Source organism: Oncorhynchus mykiss, unplaced genomic scaffold (genome assembly GCF_057628025.1).
Source record: "Oncorhynchus mykiss isolate SJ-2025 unplaced genomic scaffold, ASM5762802v1 scaffold103, whole genome shotgun sequence".
Taxonomy (NCBI): Eukaryota; Metazoa; Chordata; class Actinopteri; order Salmoniformes; family Salmonidae; genus Oncorhynchus; species Oncorhynchus mykiss.
The window spans coordinates 1,427,501-1,446,032 of record NW_028322102.1 but is presented as its reverse complement, the minus strand read 5'-3'; the positions used below and the strand labels follow the sequence as shown (position 1 = coordinate 1,446,032).

At 44.0% G+C, this 18,532-nt stretch overlaps 1 protein-coding gene across 4 annotated transcripts in view; it reads left to right on the top strand.

Moving 5' to 3' along the window:
• Positions 1–18,532, top strand: part of LOC110513667 (dedicator of cytokinesis protein 1) — a 636,864-nt gene that overhangs the window by 384,164 nt on the left and 234,168 nt on the right. For all 4 annotated transcript variants that reach the window (XM_090228873.1, XM_090228870.1, XM_090228871.1 and 1 more), the window contains exon 29: positions 1,971–2,065. In XM_090228873.1, coding sequence (XP_090084999.1) covers positions 1,971–2,065 — 95 coding nt within the window. The remainder of the gene's footprint in view (positions 1–1,970; positions 2,066–18,532) is intronic.

Here is an 18,532-nt window from a genome sequence, read left to right as displayed (position 1 = left end):
GTACCAGTACCCCCTGTATATAGCCTCCACATTGACTCTGTACCGGTACCCCCTGTATATAGCCTCCACATTGACTCTGTACCGGTACCCCCTGTATATAGGCTCCACATGGACTCTGTACCAGTACCCCCTGTATATAGCCTCCACATTGACTCTGTACTGGTACCCCCTGTATATAGCCTCCACATTGACTCTGTACTGGTACCCCCTGTATATAGCCTCCACATTGACTCTGTACCGGTACCCCCTGTATATAGTCTCCACATTGACTCTGTACCGGTACCCCCTGTATATAGGCTCCACATGGACTCTGTACCGGTACCCCCTGTATATAGCCTCCACATTGACTCTGTACCGGTACCCCCTGTATATAGCCTCCACATTGACTCTGTACCAGTACCCCCTGTATATAGCCTCCACATTGACTCTGTACCGGTACCCCCTGTATATAGCCTCCACATTGGCTCTGTACCGTAATACCCTGTATATAGCCTCCACATTGACTCTGTACCAGTACCACCTGTATATAGCCTCCACATGGACTCTGTACCGGTACCCCCTGTATATAGCCTCCACATTGACTCTGTACCGGTACCCCCTGTATATAGCCTCCACATTGACTCTGTACCGGTACCCCCTGTATATAGCCTCCACATTGACTCTGTACCAGTACCCCCAGTATATAGCCTCCACATTGACTCTGTACCGTAATACCCTGTATATAGCCTCCACATTGACTCTGTACCGGTACCCCCTGTATATAGGCTCCACATGGACTCTGTACCAGTACCCCCTGTATATAGCCTCCACATTGACTCTGTACCGGTACCCCCTGTATATAGCCTCCACATTGACTCTGTACCAGTACCCCCAGTATATAGCCTCCACATTGACTCTGTACCGGTACCCCCTGTATATAGCTTCCACATTGACTCTGTACCAGTACCCCCTGTATATAGCCTCCACATTGACTCTGTACCGGTACCCCCTGTATATAGCCTCCACATTGACTCTGTACCGTAATACCCTGTATATAGCCTCCACATTGACTCTGTACCGTAATACCCTGTATATAGCCTCCACATTGACTCTGTACCGTAATACCCTGTATATAGCCTCCACATTGACTCTGTACCGTAATACCCTGTATATAGCCTCCACATTGACTCTGTACCTGTACCCCTTGTATATAGCCTCCACATTGACTCTGTACCAGTACCCCCTGTATATAGCCTCCACATTGACTCTGTACCAGTACCCCCTGTATATAGCCTCCACATTGACTCTGTACCGTAATACCCTGTATATAACCTCCACATTGACTCTGTACCAGTACCCCCTGTATATAGCCTCCACATTGACTCTGTACCGTAATACCCTGTATATAGCCTCCACATTGACTCTGTACCGTAATACCCTGTATATAGCCTCCACATTGATTGCTACTGTGGAAATAATGACAATGCCCTTTTTAGTGAAGTGAGCTGTTTGAAAAGATGGACTGAAATGTCAACCTGTTTTGGTGGGATGGAGTGTTGGCCTGTCTGGTTACATGTTAATAGACCAATCAGAAAGAGTTCCAAACCTCTCTGCCAATGACAGCTAGTTTTCAGTTTTCCCCTCCCCTACTCAGACCACTCGGTCTATAAGCACCCTATCCTGACAGAACCAATTTGATGCCCTGTTTCTCCTTTCCTCTGGGTTTATAACCTTAACCATGAACACGGTTCATTCCAGATTGTTCCTCTGATCTTTTCCCGGGCCTGAGAATAGCAGGCTTCATCGCTAATGCTTTCTCTCTCTCTCTCTCTCTCTCTCTCTCTCTCTCTCTCTCTCTCTCTCTCTCTCTCTCTCTCTCTCTCTCGCTCTCTCGCTCTCTCGCTCTCTCGCTCTCTCGCTCTCTCTCCCCCTCTCTCTCTCTCTCTCTTTCTCTCTGTCTCTCTCTGTCTCTCTCTCTGTCTCTCTCGTAGGATTTCCTGATGGAAACATTCATCATGTTCAAGGACCTCATTGGGAAGAATGTCTACCCTGGCGACTGGGTCATCATGAACATGATGCAGAATAAGTGAGTACTGTACAGGGACTGGGTGGCTTACACACACACACACACACACACACACACACACACACACACACACACACACACACACACACACACATCTCGCCGTGCCAATGCTTTGATCCCCTCCCTTCGCCGTTGTTGCCTAGGAACGGCAGTCTGAATCAGGAGTGTGGAAGGGAAGTATTTTTATCTCTGTCATGAAACCACACGGGCCTCGAGAGTCCACTCGGGCCTCGGGAGTCCACATGGGCCTCGGGAGTCCACACGGGCCTCAGGGGTCCACACGGGCCTCAGGGGTCCACACGGGCCTCAGGGGTCCACACGAGCCTCAGGGGCCCACACGGGCCTCGGGAGTCCACACGGGCCTCGAGAGTCAACACGGGCCTCGAGAGTCCACACGGGCCTCAGGGGTCCACACGGGCCTCGAGTGTCCACACGGGCCTCGAGAGCCCACACGGGCCTCGAGAGCCCACACGGGCCTCAGAGTCCACACGGGCCTCAGAGTCCACACTGCAAACAGATGGGGGAGGGGCGGATGAGGCAAACAATAGCATGAATGAGAGTCTGGGTTTGTTTGGTTTTTTTTAACAGAAGGCTAATCTCCAAAGTGACTGTCCTCCTCTGATCGTCCTCCTCTGATCGTCCTCCTCTGATCGTCCTCCTCTGATCGTCCTCATCTTCTTTCCTTTGTTGCTGCTTGTAACTATTGTATTTTTATTTAGGTGGTTCACTCCCCTTCACCAACTCTCACCCACGTTTGTCTGGTAAAGAAGAAAATAAATACTGGATTGAAGTGAAGTTTTGAAGTGAAGTACTGAGTCACGGTGAAGGTTTTGTTTGAGACGAGAGTCCGTTTTGATGTAGTTGTCAGATCGAAGAGAAAGAACTAAGAAACAGTTTGAGGACTTTTACAGTTTCATTAGCAAATGTTTTACAAAAAAAATGCTCACGTATATCCAATTTATATCCAGTGTCTGTCTAACACCTTTATTTAACCAGGTAGGCTAGTTGAGAACACCTTTTTTTAACCAGGTAGGCTAGTTGAGAACACCTTTATTTAACCAGGTAGGCTAGTTGAGAACACCTTTATTTAACCAGGTAGGCTAGTTGAGAACACCTTTATTTAGCCAGGTAGGCTAGTTGAGAACACCTTTATTTAACCAGGTAGGCCAGTTGAGAACACCTTTATTTAACCAGGTAGGCTAGTTGAGAACACCTTTATTTAACCAGGTAGGCTAGTTGAGAACACCTTTATTTAGCCAGGTAGGCTAGTTGAGAACACCTTTATTTAACCAGGTAGGCTAGTTGAGAACACCTTTATTTAGCCAGGTAGGCTAGTTGAGAACACCTTTATTTAACCAGGTAGGCTAGTTGAGAACACCTTTATTTAGCCAGGTAGGCTAGTTGAGAACACCTTTATTTAACCAGGTAGGCTAGTTGAGAACACCTTTATTTAACCAGGTAGGCTAGTTGAGAACACCTTTATTTAACCAGGTAGGCTAGTTGAGAACAAGTTCTCATTCACAACTGCTACCTGGCCAAGATAAAGCAAAGCAATTTGACACAAACAACAACACAGAGTTACACATGGAATAAACAAAACATACAGTCAATAATACAGTAGAACAAAAGAAAACACAAAGTCTATATACAGTGAGTAGTGTGTAAAGATGTGTGTTGAGTTTGGGTTGTAAGGCCCATTGGAGAAGTGTCCTCGAGGCCCGTATCGTTCCAGTCAACCATTGTGTATCTGCCTTGTCAGTGCAGTAGCACCAGTCCTACACAACACAACGACATTTCTCTCTGTTTTCGCTCCTTTTCCTTCATGATGGAGACCTATTTTATTTAGTTCTGTATGTAGGTGGGCAGCTGTTTGTTCTGTATGTAGGGGGGCAGCTGTTTGTTCTGTATGTAGGTGGGCAGCTGTTTGTTCTGTATGTAGGGGGGCAGCTGTTTGTTCTGTATGTAGGTGGGCAGCTGTTTGTTCTGTATGTAGGTGGACAGCTGTTTGTTCTGTATGTAGGTGGGCAGCTGTTTGTTCTGTATGTAGGTGGGCAGCTGTTTGTTCTGTATGTAGGGGGGCAGCTGTTTGTTCTGTATGTAGGTGGGCAGCTGTTTGTTCTGTATGTAGGTGGGCAGCTGTTTGTTCTGTATGTAGGTGGGCAGCTGTTTGTTCTGTATGTAGGTGGGCAGCTGTTTGTTCTGTATGTAGGTGGGCAGCTGTTTGTTCTGTATGTAGGTGGGCAGCTGTTTGTTCTGTATGTAGGTGGACAGCTGTTTGTTCTGTATGTAGGTGGGCAGCTGTTTGTTCTGTATGTAGGTGGGCAGCTGTTTGTTGTGTATGTAGGTGGGCAGCTGTTTGTTCTGTATGTAGGTGGGCAGCTGTTTGTTCTGTATGTAGGTGGGCAGCTGTTTGTTCTGTATGTAGGTGGGCAGCTGTTTGTTCTGTATGTAGGGGGGCAGCTGTTTGTTCTGTATGTAGGGGGGCAGCTGTTTGTTCTGTATGTAGGGGGGCAGCTGTTTGTTCTGTATGTAGGGGGGCAGCTGTTTGTTCTGTATGTAGGGGGGCAGCTGTTTGTTGTGTATGTAGGTGGGCAGCTGTTTGTTCTGTATGTAGGTGGGCAGCTGTTTGTTCTGTATGTAGGTGGGCAGCTGTTTGTTCTGTATGTAGGTGGGCAGCTGTTTGTTCTGTATGTAGGGGGGCAGCTGTTTGTTCTGTATGTAGGTGGGCAGCTGTTTGTTCTGTATGTAGGTGGGCAGCTGTTTGTTCTGTATGTAGGGGGGCAGCTGTTTGTTGTGTATGTAGGTGGGCAGCTGTTTGTTCTGTATGTAGGGGGCAGCTGTTTGTTCTGTATGTAGGTGGGCAGCTGTTTGTTCTGTATGTAGGTGGGCAGCTGTTTGTTCTGTATGTAGGGGGGCAGCTGTTTGTTCTGTATGTAGGGGGGCAGCTGTTTGTTCTGTATGTAGGGGGGCAGCTGTTTGTTCTGTATGTAGGTGGGCAGCTGTTTGTTCTGTATGTAGGTGGGCAGCTGTTTGTTCTGTATGTAGGTGGGCAGCTGTTTGTTCTGTATGTAGGTGGGCAGCTGTTTGTTCTGTATGTAGGGGGGCAGCTGTTTGTTCTGTATGTAGGTGGGCAGCTGTTTGTTCTGTATGTAGGTGGGCAGCTGTTTGTTCTGTATGTAGGTGGGCAGCTGTTTGTTCTGTATGTAGGTGGGCAGCTGTTTGTTCTGTATGTAGGTGGGCAGCTGTTTGTTCTGTATGTAGGTGGGCAGCTGTTTGTTCTGTATGTAGGTGGGCAGCTGTTTGTTCTGTATGTAGGTGGGCAGCTGTTTGTTCTGTATGTAGGTGGGCAGCTGTTTGTTCTGTATGTAGGTGGGCAGCTGTTTGTTCTGTATGTAGGGGGCAGCTGTTTGTTCTGTATGTAGGTGGGCAGCTGTTTGTTCTGTATGTAGGTGGGCAGCTGTTTGTTCTGTATGTAGGTGGGCAGCTGTTTGTTCTGTATGTAGGGGGGCAGCTGTTTGTTCTGTATGTAGGGGGGCAGCTGTTTGTTCTGTATGTAAGTGGGCAGCTGTTTGTTCTGTATGTAGGTGGGCAGCTGTTTGTTCTCTATGTAGGTGGGCAGCTGTTTGTTCTGTATGTAGGGGGGCAGCTGTTTGTTCTGTATGTAGGGGGGCAGCTGTTTGTTCTGTATGTAGGTGGGCAGCTGTTTGTTCTGTATGTAGGTGGGCAGCTGTTTGTTCTGTATGTAGGTGGCAGCTGTGTGTTCTGTATGTAGGTGGGCAGCTGTTTGTTCTGTATGTAGGGGGCAGCTGTTTGTTCTGTATGTAGGGGGCAGCTGTTTGTTCTGTATGTAGGTGGGCAGCTGTTTGTTCTGTATGTAGGTGGGCAGCTGTTTGTTCTGTATGTAGGTGGGCAGCTGTTTGTTCTGTATGTAGGTGGGCAGCTGTTTGTTCTGTATGTAGGGGGGCAGCTGTTTGTTCTGTATGTAGGTGGGCAGCTGTTTGTTCTGTATGTAGGGGGGCAGCTGTTTGTTCTGTATGTAGGTGGGCAGCTGTTTGTTCTGTATGTAGGTGGGCAGCTGTTTGTTCTGTATGTAGGGGGGCAGCTGTTTGTTCTGTATGTAGGTGGGCAGCTGTTTGTTCTGTATGTAGGTGGGCAGCTGTTTGTTCTGTATGTAGGTGGGCAGCTGTTTGTTCTGTATGTAGGTGGGCAGCTGTTTGTTCTGTATGTAGGTGGGCAGCTGTTTGTTCTGTATGTAGGTGGGCAGCTGTTTGTTCTGTATGTAGGGGGCAGCTGTTTGTTCTGTATGTAGGTGGGCAGCTGTTTGTTCTGTATGTAGGTGGGCAGCTGTTTGTTCTGTATGTAGGTGGGCAGCTGTTTGTTCTGTATGTAGGGGGGCAGCTGTTTGTTCTGTATGTAGGGGGGCAGCTGTTTGTTCTGTATGTAAGTGGGCAGCTGTTTGTTCTGTATGTAGGTGGGCAGCTGTTTGTTCTCTATGTAGGTGGGCAGCTGTTTGTTCTGTATGTAGGGGGGCAGCTGTTTGTTCTGTATGTAGGGGGGCAGCTGTTTGTTCTGTATGTAGGTGGGCAGCTGTTTGTTCTGTATGTAGGTGGGCAGCTGTTTGTTCTGTATGTAGGTGGGCAGCTGTTTGTTCTGTATGTAGGTGGGCAGCTGTTTGTTCTGTATGTAGGGGGGCAGCTGTTTGTTCTGTATGTAGGGGGGCAGCTGTTTGTTCTGTATGTAGGTGGGCAGCTGTTTGTTCTGTATGTACGGGGGCAGCTGTTTGTTCTGTATGTAGGTGGGCAGCTGTTTGTTCTGTATGTAGGGGGGCAGCTGTTTGTTCTGTATGTAGGTGGGCAGCTGTTTGTTCTGTATGTAGGTGGGCAGCTGTTTGTTCTGTATGTAGGTGGGCAGCTGTTTGTTCTGTATGTAGGGGGGCAGCTGTTTGTTCTGTATGTAGGGGGGCAGCTGTTTGTTCTGTATGTAGGTGGGCAGCTGTTTGTTCTGTATGTAGGTGGGCAGCTGTTTGTTCTGTATGTAGGTGGGCAGCTGTTTGTTCTGTATGTAGGTGGGCAGCTGTTTGTTCTGTATGTAGGTGGGCAGCTGTTTGTTCTGTATGTAGGGGGGCAGCTGTTTGTTCTGTATGTAGGGGGGCAGCTGTTTGTTCTGTATGTAGGTGGGCAGCTGTTTGTTCTGTATGTAGGTGGGCAGCTGTTTGTTCTGTATGTAGGGGGGCAGCTGTTTGTTCTGTATGTAGGTGGGCAGCTGTTTGTTCTGTATGTAGGGGGGCAGCTGTTTGTTCTGTATGTAGGTGGGCAGCTGTTTGTTCTGTATGTAGGTGGGCAGCTGTTTGTTCTGTATGTAGGTGGGCAGCTGTTTGTTCTGTATGTAGGTGGGCAGCTGTTTGTTCTGTATGTAGGTGGGCAGCTGTTTGTTCTGTATGTAGGGGGGCAGCTGTTTGTTCTGTATGTAGGGGGGGCAGCTGTTTGTTCTGTATGTAGGTGGGCAGCTGTTTGTTCTGTATGTAAGTGGGCAGCTGTTTGTTCTGTATGTAGGTGGGCAGCTGTTTGTTCTGTATGTAGGTGGGCAGCTGTTTGTTCTGTATGTAGGGGGGCAGCTGTTTGTTCTGTATGTAGGTGGGCAGCTGTTTGTTCTGTATGTAGGTGGGCAGCTGTTTGTTCTGTATGTAGGTGGGCAGCTGTTTGTTCTGTATGTAGGGGGGCAGCTGTTTGTTCTGTATGTAGGTGGGCAGCTGTTTGTTCTGTATGTAGGTGGGCAGCTGTTTGTTCTGTATGTAGGGGGGCAGCTGTTTGTTCTGTATGTAGGTGGGCAGCTGTTTGTTCTGTATGTAGGTGGGCAGCTGTTTGTTCTGTATGTAGGGGGGCAGCTGTTTGTTCTGTATGTAGGGGGGCAGCTGTTTGTTCTGTATGTAGGGGGGCAGCTGTTTGTTCTGTATGTAGGGGGGCAGCTGTTTGTTCTGTATGTAGGGGGGCAGCTGTTTGTTCTGTATGTAGGTGGGCAGCTGTTTGTTCTGTATGTAGGTGGGCAGCTGTTTGTTCTGTATGTAGGGGGGCAGCTGTTTGTTCTGTATGTAGGTGGGCAGCTGTTTGTTCTGTATGTAGGTGGGCAGCTGTTTGTTCTGTATGTAGGTGGGCAGCTGTTTGTTCTGTATGTAGGTGGGCAGCTGTTTGTTCTGTATGTAGGGGGGCAGCTGTTTGTTCTGTATGTAGGTGGGCAGCTGTTTGTTCTGTATGTAGGGGGGCAGCTGTTTGTTCTGTATGTAGGTGGGCAGCTGTTTGTTCTGTATGTAGGTGGGCAGCTGTTTGTTCTGTATGTAGGTGGGCAGCTGTTTGTTCTGTATGTAGGTGGGCAGCTGTTTGTTCTGTATGTAGGTGGGCAGCTGTTTGTTCTGTATGTAGGTGGGCAGCTGTTTGTTCTGTATGTAGGTGGGCAGCTGTTGGTTCTGTATGTAGGTGGGCAGCTGTTTGTTCTGTATGTAGGTGGGCAGCTGTTTGTTCTGTATGTAGGTGGGCAGCTGTTTGTTCTGTATGTAGGTGGGCAGCTGTTTGTTCTGTATGTAGGTGGGCAGCTGTTTGTTCTGTATGTAAGTGGGCAGCTGTTTGTTCTGTATGTAGGTGGGCAGCTGTTTGTTCTGTATGTAGAGGGGCAGCTGTTTGTTCTGTATGTAGGTGGGCAGCTGTTTGTTCTGTATGTAGGTGGGCAGCTGTTTGTTCTGTATGTAGGTGGGCAGCTGTTTGTTCTGTATGTAGGTGGGCAGCTGTTTGTTCTGTATGTAGGGGGGCAGCTGTTTGTTCTGTATGTAGGTGGGCAGCTGTTTGTTCTGTATGTAGGTGGACAGCTGTTTGTTCTGTATGTAGGTGGGCAGCTGTTTGTTCTGTATGTAGGTGGGCAGCTGTTTGTTCTGTATGTAGGGGGGCAGCTGTTTGTTCTGTATGTAGGTGGGCAGCCGTTTGTTCTGTATGTAGGTGGGCAGCCGTTTGTTCTGTATGTAGGTGGGCAGCCGTTTGTTCTGTATGTAGGTGGGCAGCTGTTTGTTCTGTATGTAGGTGGGCAGCTGTTTGCAGGTTGTTCAATTGTTGTTTCATTCTGTTAAACTTCCTGCCCGACTCGTTGTGTTTCCATCTTTAGCTACTTCTGAATAATGCACCTGTCGGTTGGCTGACAAATGAACAGACATTTTCCATTTGTTTCTGTTGTTGTCTGTTTTCCCACCAGGGTGTTTGGCTGTGTGTGTGTGTGTGTGTGTGTGTGTGTGTGTGTGTGTGTGCGTGTGTGTGTGTGTTTGTTTGTTTGTTTGTTTGTTTGTCGTCCCACTACAGTGTGTTTTGATGGGTTGTGTCCCCTCCCCTCATTCTGTATCCAAGATGCCACAACCATTCATTATCTGTCCTTATGAGACAGAGAGAGGTACTGCTCTGTTTAATCCAGACAGTTCTGTTTAATTCATTATCTGTCCGTATGAGACAGAGAGGTACTGCTCTGTTTAATCCAGACAGTTCTGTTTCATTCATTATCTGTCCTTATGAGACAGAGAGGTACTGCTCTGTTTAATCCAGACAGTTCTGTTTCATTCATTATCTGTCCTTATGAGACAGAGAGGTACTGCTCTGTTTAATCCAGACAGTTCTGTTTCATTCATTATCTGTCCTTATGAGACAGAGAGAGGTACTGCTCTGTTTAATCCAGACAGTTCTGTTTCATTCATTATCTGTCCTTATGAGACAGAGAGGTACTGCTCTGTTTAATCCAGACAGTTCTGTTTCATTATCTGTCCTTATGAGACAGAGAGGTACTGCTCTGTTTAACCCAGACAGTTCTGTTTCATTCATTATCTGTCTTTATGAGAATGAACTCCATGTCCCAGTCTCAGACGGATGACAGTAACCAGTGGGAGAACTCCATGTCCCAGTCTCAGACGGATGACAGTAGCCAGTGGGAAAACTCCATGCCCCAGTCTCAGAAGAATGACAGTAACCAGTGGGAGAACTCCATGCCCCAGTCTCAGAAGGATGACAGTAACCAGTGGGAGAACTCCATGCCCCAGTCTCAGACGGATGACAGTAACCAGTGGGAAAGCTCCATGCCCCAGTCTCAGACGGATGACAGTAACCAGTGGGAGAACTCCATGCCCCAGTCTCAGACGGATGACAGTAACCAGTGGGAGAACTCCATGCCCCAGTCTCAGACAGATGACAGTAACCAGTGGGAAAACTCCATGCCCCAGTCTCAGAAGAATGACAGTAACCAGTGGGAGAACTCCATGCCCCAGTCTCAGACGGATGACAGTAACCAGTGGGAAAACTCTATGCCCCAGTCTCAGAAGGATGACAGTAACCAGTGGGAGAACTCCATGCCCCAGTCTCAGACGGATGACAGTAACCAGTGGGAGAACTCCATGCCCCAGTCTCAGAAGAATAACAGTAACCAGTGGGAAAACTCCATGCCCCAGTCTCAGAAGAATAACAGTAACCAGTGGGAAAACTCCATGCCCCAGTCTCAGAAGAATAACAGTAACCAGTGGGAAAACTCCATGCCCCAGTCTCAGAAGGATGACAGTAACCAGTGGGAAAACTCCATGCCCCAGTCTCAGAAGAATAACAGTAACCAGTGGGAAAACTCCATGCCCCAGTCTCAGAAGAATAACAGTAACCAGTGGGAAAACTCCATGCCCCAGTCTCAGAAGGATGACAGTAACCAGTGGGAAAACTCCATGCCCCAGTCTCAGAAGAATAACAGTAACCAGTGGGAAAACTCCATGCCCCAGTCTCAGACCAGCTCTCTGATTCTTTTTTTTTTTTAATGTCTGGTCTGTGGTCAACGAACCGTTTTGCTTCTAAAAAACATAACGGTGTGTCAGAACATATTTTCTGTCCCAGGCTAAAAGCTCTGACCAGAAAGCTGAAAGGTTTTGTTGATGGAGAACTGATGTCCTAAAAGTGTCCCCTCCACAGAAAAACTCAAACCGGCCTTCACAATGAGCAGGAAACCAACCGATTTCCACAGCGTTATTAACATCACATTAATCAAGTGTTCAAAGGCTCCTTTTAAAAGCCTGTTTTACATATAATTATTGTCCTCTTCCCTCCTTCTGTCCACCACAGCAGTGTGTTGGGGCGTGTCCCAGATGGCACCCTATTGCCTACATAGTGCACTACTTTAGACCAGGGCCCTATAGCACCCTATTGCATATATAGTGCACTACTTTAGACCAGGACCCTATAGAACCCTATTCCATATATAGTGCACTACTTTAGACCAGGGCCCTATAGCACCCTATTCCATATATAGTGCACTACTTTAGACCAGGACCCTATAGCACCCTATTGCCTATATGAACAGAGTACCACACTCCACCCACAGGCCCAGTGCTGAGCAGAGTACCACACTCCACCCACAGGCCCAGTGCTGAGCAGAGTACCACACTCCACCCACGGGCCCAGGTCTGAGCAGAGTACCACACACCACCCACAGGCCCAGGGCTGAGCAGAGTACCATACACCACCCACGGGCCCAGTGCTGAGCAGAGTACCACACTCCACCCACGGCCCAGGTCTGAGCAGAGTACCACATACCACCCACAGGCCCAGTGCTGAGCAGAGTACCACACTCCACCCACGGTTCTAGTGCAGGTCTGAGCAGAGTACCACACACCACCCACAGGCCCAGGGCTGAGCAGAGTACCATACACCACCCACGGGCCCAGGGCTGAGCAGAGTACCACACACCACCCACAGGCCCAGGGCTGAGCAGAGTACCACACACCACCCACGGGCCCAGGGCTGAGCGGAGTACCCTACACCACCCACGGGCCCAGCACAGGGCTGTACAGAGTACCCTACACCACCCACGGGCCCAGCACAGGGCTGAACAGAGAGCTCTCTAGTCTTTCATGTCATGTGTCTGTTTGTAGACTCTGTGGACACTCACGCCAACCAAAAAGCCCCAGACACAGCTGGCCAGGGCTTTGTGACGGCACTGCTAATGAGATGTGCATTCATCTGCCTGCTGCCTGCCATATTGAACAGCTCTCCCTTGCTTTCCTCCTGGCTTGGCTAGGAGAACATCTGTCTGTCTGCTGTCTCCTTCCTCCTGGTCTGGCTAGGAGAACATCTGTCTGTCTGCTGTCTCCTTCCTCCTGGTCTGGCTAGGAGAACATCTGTCTCTCTGCTGTCTCCTTCCTCCTGGTCTGGCTAGGAGAACATCTGTCTCTCTGCTGTCTCCTTCCTCCTGGTCTGGCTAGGAGAACATCTGTCTGTCTGCTGTCTCCTTCCTCCTGGTCTGGCTAGGAGAACATCTGTCTCTCTGCTGTCTCCTTCCTCCTGGTCTGGCTAGGAGAACATCTGTCTCTCTGCTGTCTCCTTCCTCCTGGTCTGGCTAGGAGAACATCTGTCTCTCTGCTGTCTCCTTCCTCCTGGTCTGGCTAGGATAACATCTGTCTGTCTCCTTCCTCCTGGCTTGGCTAGGAGTACATATGTCTGTCTGCTGTCTCCTTCCTCATGGTCTGGCTAGGAGTACATCTGTCTCTCTGCTGTCTCCTTTCTCCTGGTCTGGCTAGGAGTACATATGTCTGTCTCCTTCCTCATGGTCTGGCTAGGAGTACATCTGTCTGTCTCCTTCCTCCTGGTCTGGCTAGGAGTACATCTGTCTCTCTGCTGTCTCCTTTCTCCTGGTCTGGCTAGGAGTACATCTGTCTATCCTTCCTCCTGGCCTGGCTAGGATAACATCTGTCTAGCTCCTAGATAGTGGAAGACCAGCCAAAGAGAGAGGTCTGCTGTAATAGATGGTATGGTGTGTTTAATAGATGGTAGGGTGTGTTTAATAGATTGTATGGTGTGTTTAATACATGGTATGGTGTGTTTAGTAGATGGTATGGTGTGTTTAATAGATTGTATGGTGTGTTTAATAGATGGTATGGTGTATTTAATAGATGGTATGGTGTGTTTAGTAGATGGTATGGTGTGTTTAGTAGATTGTATGGTGTGTTTAATAGATTGTATGGTGTATTTAATAGATGGTATGGTGTGTTTAGTAGATGGTATGGTGTGTTTAATAGATGGTATGGTGTGTTTAATAGATGGTATGGTGTGTTTAATAGATGGTATGGTGTGTTTAATAGATGGTATGGTGTGTTTAATAGATGGTATGGTGTGTTTAATAGAGGTGTAATAGATGGTATGGTGTGTTTAATAGATGGTATGGTGTGTTTAATATATGGTATGGTGTGTTTAATAGATGGTATGGTGTGTTTAATAGATGGTATGGTGTGTTTAATAGAGGTGTAATAGATGGTATGGTGTGTTTAATAGATGGTATGGTGTGTTTAATATATGGTATGGTGTGTTTAATAGATGGTATGGTGTGTTTAATAGATGTATGGTGTGTTTAATAGATGGTATGGTGTGTTTAATAGATGGTATGGTGTGTTTAATAGATGGTATGGTGTGTTTAATAGATGATATGGTGTGTTTAGTAGATGTTAGATGGTATGGTGTGTTTAATAGATGTTAGATGGTATGGTGTGTTTAGTAGATGGTATGGTGTGTTTAGTAGATGTTAGATGGTATGGTGTGTTTAATAGATGGTATGGTGTGTTTAATAGATGGTATGGTGTGTTTAGTAGATGGTATGGTGTGTTTAATAGATGGTATGGTGTGTTTAATAGATGGTATGGTGTGTTTAATAGAGGTTTAATATATGTTATGGTGTGTTTAATAGATGGTATGGTGTGTTTAATAGAGGTTTAATAGATGGTATGGTGTGTTTAATAGATGGTATGGTGTGTTTAGTAGATGGTATGGTGTGTTTAGTAGATGGTATGGTGTGTTTAATAGATTGTATGGTGTGTTTAATAGATGGTATGGTGTGTTTAGTAGATGTTAGATGGTATGGTGTGTTTAATAGATGGCATGGTGTGTTTAATAGATGGTATGGTGTGTTTAATAGAGGTTTAATAGATGGTATGGTGTGTTTAATAGAGGTTTAATAGATGGTATGGTGTGTTTAATAGATGGTATGGTGTGTTTAATAGATGGTATGGTGTGTTTAGTAGATGGTATGGTGTGTTTAATAGAGGTTTAATAGATGTTATGGTGTGTTTAATAGATGGTATGGTGTGTTTAATAGAGGTTTAATAGATGGTATGGTGTGTTTAATAGATGGTATGGTGTGTTTAGTAGATGGTATGGTGTGTTTAGTAGATGGTATGGTGTGTTTAATAGATTGTATGGTGTGTTTAATAGATGGTATGGTGTGTTTAGTAGATGTTAGATGGTATGGTGTGTTTAATAGATGGCATGGTGTGTTTAATAGATGGTATGATGTGTTTAATAGATGGTATGGTGTGTTTAATAGAGGTTTAATAGATGGTATGGTGTGTTTAATAGAGGTTTAATAGATGGTATGGTGTGTTTAATAGAGGTTTAATAGATGGTATGGTGTGTTTAATAGAGGTTTAATAGATGGTATGGTGTGTTTAATAGAGGTGTAATAGATGGTATGGTGTGTTTAATAGATGGTATGGTGTGTTTAATAGATGGTATGGTGTGTTTAGTAGATGGTATGGTGTGTTTAATAGATGGTATGGTGTGTTTAATAGAGGTATAATAGATGGTATGGTGTATTTAATAGATGGTATGGTGTGTTTAATAGATGGTATGGTGTGTTTAATAGATGGTATGGTGTATTTAATAGATGGTATGGTGTGTTTAATAGAGGTATAATAGATGGTATGGTGTGTTTAATAGAGGTTTAATAGATGGTATGGTGTATTTAATAGATGGTATGGTGTATTTAATAGATGGTATGGTGTGTTTAATAGAGGTTTAATAGATGGTATGGTGTGTTTAATAGATGGTATGGTGTGTTTAATAGATGGTATGGTGTGTTTAGTAGATGGTATGGTGTGTTTAGTAGATGGTATGATGTGTTTAGTAGATGTTATGGTGTGTTTAGTAGATGTTAGATGGTATGGTGTGTTTAGTAGATGTTAGATGGTATGGTGTGTTTAGTAGATGGTATGGTGTATTTAATAGATGGTATGGTGTGTTTAGTAGATGTTAGATGATATGGTGTGTTTAGTAGATGTTAGATGGTATGGTGTGTTTAGTAGATGGTATGGTGTATTTAATAGATGGTATGGTGTGTTTAGTAGATGTTTAATAGATGGTATGGTGTGTTTAATAGAGGTTTAATAGATGGTATGGTGTGTTTAATAGAGGTTTAATAGATGGTATGGTGTGTTTAATAGAGGTTTAATAGATGGTATGGTGTGTTTAATAGAGGTTTAATAGATGGTATGGTGTGTTTAATAGAGGTGTAATAGATGGTATGGTGTGTTTAATAGATGGTATGGTGTGTTTAATAGATGGTATGGTGTGTTTAGTAGATGGTATGGTGTGTTTAATAGATGGTATGGTGTGTTTAATAGAGGTATAATAGATGGTATGGTGTATTTAATAGATGGTATGGTGTGTTTAGTAGATGTTATGGTGTGTTTAATAGATGGTATGGTGTGTTTAATAGAGGTATAATAGATGGTATGGTGTATTTAATAGATGGTATGGTGTGTTTAATAGATGGTATGGTGTGTTTAATAGATGGTATGGTGTGTTTAATAGATGGTATGGTGTGTTTAATAGAGGTATAATAGATGGTATGGTGTGTTTAATAGAGGTTTAATAGATGGTATGGTGTATTTAATAGATGGTATGGTGTGTTTAATAGATGGTATGGTGTGTTTAATAGAGGTTTAATAGATGGTATGGTGTGTTTAATAGATGGTATGGTGTGTTTAGTAGATGGTATGGTGTGTTTAGTAGATGGTATGGTGTATTTAATAGATGGTATGGTGTGTTTAATAGATGGTATGGTGTGTTTAATAGAGGTTTAATAGATGGTATGGTGTATTTAATAGATGGTATGGTGTGTTTAATAGATGGTATGGTGTGTTTAATAGAGGTTTAATAGATGGTATGGTGTGTTTAATAGATGGTATGGTGTGTTTAGTAGATGGTATGGTGTGTTTAGTAGATGGTATGGTGTGTTTAGTAGATGTTAGATGGTATGGTGTGTTTAATAGATGGTATGGTGTGTTTAGTAGATGGTATGGTGTATTTAATAGATGGTATGGTGTGTTTAATAGAGGTTTAATAGATGGTATGGTGTGTTTAATAGATGGTATGGTGTGTTTAGTAGATGGTATGGTGTGTTTAGTAGATGGTATGGTGTATTTAATAGATGGTATGGTGTGTTTAGTAGATGTTAGATGGTATGGTGTGTTTAATAGATGGTATGGTGTGTTTAGTAGATGGTATGGTGTATTTAATAGATGGTATGGTGTGTTTAGTAGATGTTAGATGGTATGGTGTGTTTATTAGATGGTATGGTGTGTAGAGTAGATGTTAGATGGTATGGTGTATTTAATAGATGGTATGGTGTGTTTAGTAGATGGTATGATGTGTTTAATAGATGGTATGGTGTGTTTAGTAGATGTTAGATGATATGGTGTATTTAATAGATGGTATGGTGTGTTTAGTAGATGGTATGGTGTGTTTAGTAGATGTTAGATGGTTTGGTGTATTTAATAGATGGTATGGTGTGTTTAGTAGATGGTATGGTGTATTTAATAGATTGTATGGTGTGTTTATTAGATGATATGGTGTGTTTAGTAGATGTTAGATGGTATGGTGTATTTAATAGATGGTATGGTGTGTTTAGTAGATGGTATGGTGTATTTAGTAGATGGTTTGGTGTATTTAATAGATGGTATGGTGTGTTTAGTAGATGGTATGGTGTATTTAATAGATTGTATGGTGTGTTTATTAGATGATATGGTGTGTTTAGTAGATGTTAGATGGTATGGTGTATTTAATAGATGGTATGGTGTGTTTAGTAGATGGTATGGTGTATTTAGTAGATGGTATGGTGTGTTTAGTAGATGGTATGGTGTGTTTAGTAGATGATATGGTGTATTTAATAGATTGTATGGTGTGTTTATTAGATGATATGGTGTGTTTAGTAGATGTTAGATGGTATGGTGTATTTAATAGATGGTATGGTGTGTTTAGTAGATGGTATGGTGTATTTAATAGATGGTATGGTGTGTTTAGTAGATGTTAGATGATATGGTGTGTTTAGTAGATGTTAGATGGTATGGTGTGTTTAGTAGATGTTAGATGGTATGGTGTATTTAATAGATGGTATGGTGTGTTTAGTAGATGATATGGTGTGTTTAGTAGATGGTATGGTGTGTTTAGTAGATGGTATGGTGTGTTTAGTAGATGGTATGGTGTGTTTAGTAGATGGTATGGTGTGTTTAGTAGATGGTATGGTGTGTTTAGTAGATGTTAGATGGTATGGTGTATTTAATAGATGGTATGGTGTGTTTAGTAGATGGTATGGTGTATTTAATAGATGGTATGGTGTGTTTAGTAGATGGTATGGTGTGTTTAGTAGATTGTATGGTGTGTTTATTAGATGATATGGTGTGTTTAGTAGATGTTAGATGGTATGGTGTATTTAATAGATGGTATGGTGTGTTTAGTAGATGGTATGGTGTATTTAATAGATGGTATGGTGTGTTTAGTAGATGTTAGATGATATGGTGTGTTTAGTAGATGTTAGATGGTATGGTGTGTTTAGTAGATGTTAGATGGTATGGTGTATTTAATAGATGGTATGGTGTGTTTAGTAGATGATATGGTGTGTTTAGTAGATGGTATGGTGTGTTTAGTAGATGGTATGGTGTGTTTAGTAGATGGTATGGTGTGTTTAGTAGATGGTATGGTGTGTTTAATAGATGATATGGTGTGTTTAGTAGATGTTAGATGGTATGGTGTATTTAATAGATGGTATGGTGTGTTTAGTAGATGGTATGGTGTGTTTAGTAGATGGTATGGTGTGTTTAGTAGATGGTATGGTGTGTTTAGTAGATGGTATGGTGTGTTTAGTAGATGTTAGATGGTATGGTGTATTTAATAGATGGTATGGTGTGTTTAGTAGATGATATGGTGTGTTTAGTAGATGGTATGGTGTGTTTAGTAGATGGTATGGTGTGTTTAGTACATGGTATGGTGTGTTTAGTAGATGATATGGTGTGTTTAGTAGATGGTATGGTGTGTTTAATAGAGGTATAATAGATGGTATGGTGTATTTAATAGATGGTATGGTGTGTTTATTAGATGATATGGTGTGTTTAGTAGATGTTAGATGGTATGGTGTATTTAATAGATGGTATGGTGTGTTTAGTAGATGGTATGGTGTATTTAATAGATGGTATGGTGTGTTTAGTAGATGTTAGATGATATGGTGTGTTTAGTAGATGTTAGATGGTATGGTGTGTTTAGTAGATGGTATGGTGTGTTTAGTAGATGTTAGATGGTATGGTGTATTTAATAGATGGTATGGTGTGTTTAGTAGATGGTATGGTGTGTTTAGTAGATGTTAGATGGT